Below are 5,900 nucleotides of genomic sequence, written 5' to 3' on the forward strand. Positions count from 1 at the left end.
TTCCTTTGCTTCCTTTTCTCAGTCTTTGCTTATTGATTCCGAGATAGCTCCTTGATAACCAGGACAATGAAAGGCCTATATAAGTTAGTAGGATTGGATTCAAGGAGGCGAGGTGGGACTAATAATAGGTGAAACACACTTTTCTTCTTAGCAAAGCATCGAGCCAGCTCAGTTGGTGCTGACAATAGGTAGGCGATGGTGAGGTTGTGAGTTCAATTCCAAGTAACATATAATATTTTTGCCTGGCGCTTTATGTGGGCTAGCTTAGTTGGGCCACAACCCAAGCTGCGTGCATCTTTCCCTCAGGCAGGCTTTGTTCGAGTCACATCGCTTCAGACGGATTTTTGTCTGGCCCTTTATGCGGGCTAGCTTAGTTGGCCACAGCCCAAGCTGCGTGCGCCTTTCCCTCAGGCGGGCTTTGTTCGAGTCACATCACTCCAGATGGAAGTTTGCCTGGCCCTTTATGTGGGCTAGCTTAGTTGGGCCACAACCCAAACTGCATGCGCCTTTCCCTTAGGTAGGCTTCGTTCGAGTCGCATCGCTCTGGATGGAACAGTCGGGCATGGCGGGGCCACATGATCACATGAATAGTACTATCTCGGATATAGAAAATAATATGGGCAAAATGAACGAACGACGGACAGACGAAATTATGATGGTAAGAAACAATTAATAGCTGCTTTATTATTAGGTAAAGATAGATAAGTAGGCTCACTGGGACATGCTTCAACCGCTTGTCCACCCCTTTGCATGGACCAAAAAACTATATCCCGCTTACTTTTTTTTGTGAGAATGCCGCTCTAACTTTATTTATCTGCAACGTCAAAGGGATCATTACAAGATGATGAGGAGTGCCCAGCCAAAATTCTGGCCCACTGCTAAGCGAAGGGATAACTTAGCTGAACTATGAGCTTCATAATTGTTCTTTCAACCCTCATGACTAAAATAGCTAAATCAAAATGGGTGCACTTGTAGCACCAATTGGCCCAGTGCAGCAGATATTTCCCAACCTGATACACATGGAAAATGGGCAAGCATTTTTGGTCTACCTCTTCTTTTTGGGTGTGAGTGTCCAAACTGCACATGCTCTTTGTCCTAACCATGTACGACGAGGGATGTTTGTATAGTAACCAAGGCCTTGGTTCTTATTCAATTTATAGAATATCCTTACATAATACTTTTATTCCACAACAATGCCAGCTTCTCCAACGAGAATACAACATTTTTTATATGAACGGAAACACAAAACTATGACATGATGTCTCTTCTGCAATTAGCTTCTAGAATTTCAGCCATAACTCTCTTGAGTGAACGTTCCTGAATTAGAATGTGAGAGTGGTTAGTATGAGCAATCTTGATGAACTTGAAGTGTATGTTACTCCGATGTTGCTGCCTTCTCATTTCTTCCACGAATGTCAACAAGCTAACTAAGTTGATGATATCGTCACCATCGCCATATACATACTCCGGCTCCACATCAAAGTTACTATCCCGGTATACTGCCTGATTTATTGTTTGGATACCCACACCATTGAGGTATGTCGTTGGCACCAATGGAGCATCAACCTTTTGCTTCATATGAAGTACCCATTTTATGATGTTAGTGCCGAAACCGAGTGCCATGAGCAAATCTCTGTAGTCATACGCCGAGTAGTTCGTATGTTTGGTGACTACAAGCGGCTCGTGAGCAAAAACCCTAGTAGACGGTAAGGATACAAGGGAACTCGCGAAAGTTCTCCACATTGGACGCAAATCTAGCGACGTTACCGTCGGTATAAGAATGGCTGACGGACCCGAGACGAGGTTCATGAGCACCTGCACAAAGCCAGTAGGAGGTGTGGGCGCGATTAGGACCATGTGTTTGATGAATTCTTTCCTCCATGGAAGGGGAGTCCAATTGACGAAGTCATGGGCTGCCTTTCCTCCGAAGCTGTGCCCGACGAGGATGATGGGCTTGTTCCCATTTTTTTCGCTTGCGTGCTGCACCAAATCCTTGACACGGGCAAAGTAGTCGGTGTACACCTGAGATGGCTGGCCGGGTGAAGGTGGAGCATGCCGTAAGTCATAAGGAGCTCCGAAAAGGGTATCGCGGTCACGATACCCTACTGCCTCCAGTTCTTGAATGAGTTTTGACATGCAAAATAAGTTACGTCCGTCCCTGAAGAAGTTTTGACATGCAAAATAAGTTACGGCCGCCCTTGAAGAAGGCGAATTTCTGGATCAAGAACTCTCATAGTACACAAGAAGAAACGGCTTTCCCCTCTTTTCGAAAAAGGGTGCAGTATAATAAATGAGTACTAAATGAATTAGTTACCAAGGGATCACTTGAATATGAACTTACACTTCGCCCTTTGAGGTGAAACCGTAGGAGGAGCCGAAGTCCGGCACGCGCGTCTCGACGCCAGGCCTGTTCCGAAAGTCATTGAGGATGGGGTCGTACACAGGGCTCATCTGCTCCTGTAAGCACGGAAGGTAATCATGGTCGAGCACGTCCCAGGTTTTGTTCCAGAGAGGGAACCATCCCTTCCCCTTGAGTGCGCCGCAGCGCGGCACCGACGGGGTGTAGGCGTCAGTGAGCCGGGCTTCCAGGTTGGGGCAACTTATGCCAGGGAACAAGATTATCGGGTGGTAGACTTGGAGCTGGCCTTGACCGACTCTGCAGCTGGCGGCTTCATCAGTCCACAGGTAATCGCGGAGGGGAGACGGAAGGAGCAGGAGCAGCAGAGGTAGCAAACGGAGGAGCTCTGTTTTCATGGCCATGGCTGCACTACGATAGCGTTATCTGTATGTGGTACCAGCTGTGGCCATGGCTACACTTGAACAACCCTATTAATGCACGTCGTAGTATTGGCCAGAGGAGCCTGAGCCGGCAATGCACGTTGAATCTTAATGCCGACATGTCTACTTCGTACTCCTCCTGCTAGCTAGGAAACCAATCATGCATGGGTTGTTACCCTTATTTGGAGGCCATTAAATATCCTAGATTTATTTAGTTTTGCATCTCAGGCCTTGTTCTAATATTGTTGTTTGTGTTTGTTTTTGGCCAGTGAAATAGCACATGAGTACATTGACCTTGAGTTTACAGAAATTTTAGGATGCTCCCAACTAATATGAACCGTTCATTCTTACGCCATCCGATGGCTAGCTAGTATTACAATTACCTCTTGTAGAGTAAGATACGAACATCAATCATGTATAACTAATATGGACTTCTCCTTGTACAAATAAGCATCACTACAGAAAAAACACATGTCGCCAAGTATCAACCTATAAGCCGAGAGTCTTTTATCGCGTACTCGGCTTAGGTTATGATAAGCCGAGTACAATCTAAAGAGCGCACAGAAAAAAAGGTACTCGACCATATCACTGCTGTCTCCCGTTCATCAGATTCAAATACCATGCCAAGAAGTTGGATCCTAGGCCAGCTGATCTCCTTGCCATCTTCCCCATGGCCGTCATCATCATCTCGCTAGGCGCAACTGCTGACGAGCAAGACCATGTGCCTATTCATTCTTACTGCCCAAGCTGGACGAGCACCCAATGAGTGCACCAAGTGTGCAGATGACGCGCACATATAGATGACAGAACGTTTTCCTAATAGCACCGCTGTTAGCATCAAGGGGTTCAGTTGCTATGTAAGATACACCACGGATCCGCTGGAGATCACCACCCCTACTCCAGGTTCAGTATTTCTCTCTTCCTTCCCTTAATTACAGGCATGCGTCTGAAATTTCAATGTTCATATCTATGGTTTTCATTTTCACTTAGCTACATTTCAGTCAGCTGACTTTTTATTTTGCGATCAGTTGATTTTTTGTTCATTGGATTGTGCTTTAAGATCTGTGCTGTTTTCATTTTTTTCTGTTTAATTTCGTTGTTGGGCCGGGCTGGAAGGAATCGATTGGCACATTGTTTTGGTCAGTCAAATCTGTACCAAGCCGATTTCTTTGTCTTGGTTGCACCCGTTTAATTCTGGGTTGCATCTTTTCTTTTTCCTTTTTTTCTTTTATTTATTGTTTTTGTGGGTTTTTCGCTGGGCATAATTATATACATACAAATAATACATAATATGTGCCAAAAGTTCATAACTATACGAATATTTTTGCATATTATGAGAAAATGCAATTTTTGTGCAAAGTTTTGCATAAGTTTTTGTTATAAATTTTATTTCTTCTTAAAGAAAATACGAACTCCACTAATTCTTTGTTTAAAAAAATCATTATATTGGTATTGTTTTAGTCTTTACTTCATATTCACTCTACTTTAAGGTTAATACCAATGCCACTACTCATTTCTTCTTATATTTAGTTTTTGCAAAAGTTCCACTTTTATATGATTATTCTTGCATATTGTAAAGAAGAGCAATTTTTATGTATATTTTGTGCAAATTTTGTCAATGTATGTTTTAGATTCCTTTTCCCATTTTTTTGTTCTTAAATGGTAATACCAATGCCAGTCATTCCTTCTTCCTTAGGAAATTTAATTATTCCTTTTATGGGTATTTTTGCTTCATTTTTTTATTTATGTTTTTTCTTTCTATGTGTTCCCCTTTTTCCTTTTTCTTTCTTTTATTGGTTATTTTTTGTTTTTTGTGGGTCTTTGGCCGAATATAATTATATACAAACTAATAATATATAATATGTGCCAAAATTTGATGATTATATGATTATTTTTATATATTCCGAAAATGTGCAGTTTTGGTGCAAAGTTGTGCGTAATTTTTTTAAACTTCTTCTTAAAGAAAATACATTATTGCAGTTACACTATGTGTAAAATATAGCAGAATGTGAATAATGCATTAATATTTGCTTATTCTTTGCATATTTCAAAAAGTGCAATTTCAGTGCGAATTTTTTTCTTTTTCATTTTGTTTCTTCTTAAAGAGTTTAATTTTTTTGAGACTTCATTATCTTGATTTCGTTTTAGTTTTTTCTGAAAGGCTAATACCAATGCCACAAATTCATTCCTTCATAGAAAATTTTATTTTTTATTATGTTTTAGTTTTCACTATTATATATTTATTCTTGCATATTTAAAAAATGCAATTTCTGTGTAAGTTGTATGCAATTTATCATTTGTTTAAATTATTTTTCATTTTATTTCTTTTTGAATGGTAATACCAATGCCAATAATTTGTGCAAATTTAATTTGTTTCTCCTTCAAAAAGTTATTTTAATTTTGTATTAGTTTTAGTATTAATTATGCTCCATCCGCACAACCAAAAAGCTAATAATGATTCTCTGTGGTGCATGTGTGTGTATGCATGTGGGCATGTCTACATGTTTATGTGCGCATGGTGCCTACATGTATGTGCTCTTGCATCACAGTCTACCATAGTTTTGGCTGCCAAAGCCCATGGTTTTCATGCATACTTTTAGATGAATATATACTCACTTAATTTTTATGCAATATGTGTGCGGTTCATACCACTATTTAAAATTGCACTACCATATGCTTACTTTTACATATTATAAAATAATGCAATTTCTACAACAATCATGTTCTGTCATTATTTCTTTTATGTGCTTTATTTTCTTTCTTCTTTTGTGCAATGCAATACCATGCCATTAAGAGCATCTCTACCAGACCCCGTATAAAGCTGTGACCCGTAAAATAACCGCCAAAATACGGGTCGGCGCGGAAAAAGCTACCCGACCAGAGCCCGCAAACACGTCTGACCCGTAAAGGGCGCGGCAAAATCTCGGCCCCAACTCACGAATACGCAGGTTTCCGCCTCGCCCCTATGGTGCCCCGTATCCCAGGAAAGCGGTTGGCAGGAGGGACATTTTAGCCCGCACCCTTTACCCACCTCCATCTGCTGTCGCCCGCCATTGGTTCCGCCCGTCCGGCGCCGGGGATTCCGGCCAAATTTATGGGCGGAATCGCGCTGCGAGGGCAAC

General features: G+C 41.4%; 1 protein-coding gene across 1 annotated transcript; it reads right to left on the minus strand.

Annotated features, from left to right (window-relative positions):
• Positions 1–874: 874 nt before the first annotated feature.
• On the minus strand, positions 875–2,823 carry LOC119359764 (lecithin-cholesterol acyltransferase-like 1). The gene is made up of 2 exons (XM_037625855.1): positions 2,342–2,823; positions 875–2,158 (listed from the first exon to the last, which is right to left on the minus strand). Exons 1-2 carry the CDS (start codon positions 2,758–2,760, stop codon positions 1,249–1,251), a joined length of 1,329 nt encoding a protein of 442 aa, XP_037481752.1. The 5' UTR covers positions 2,761–2,823; the 3' UTR covers positions 875–1,248.
• Positions 2,824–5,900: the final 3,077 nt, after the last annotated feature.

This window comes from Triticum dicoccoides, chromosome 1A (genome assembly GCF_002162155.2).
Source record: "Triticum dicoccoides isolate Atlit2015 ecotype Zavitan chromosome 1A, WEW_v2.0, whole genome shotgun sequence".
Classification (NCBI taxonomy): domain Eukaryota; kingdom Viridiplantae; phylum Streptophyta; class Magnoliopsida; order Poales; family Poaceae; genus Triticum; species Triticum dicoccoides.

Bases quoted from the DNA above. Each gene is read 5' to 3' on its own strand.
- LOC119359764 (XM_037625855.1), bottom strand. From the start codon at position 2,760: ATGGCCATGAAAACAGAGCTCCTCCGTTTGCTACCTCTGCTGCTCCTG. The intron at 2,159-2,341 runs GTAAGTTCATAT...AAACTTCTTCAG, and splicing joins TTCACCTCAAAGGGCGAAGT to GGACGGACGTAACTTATTTT.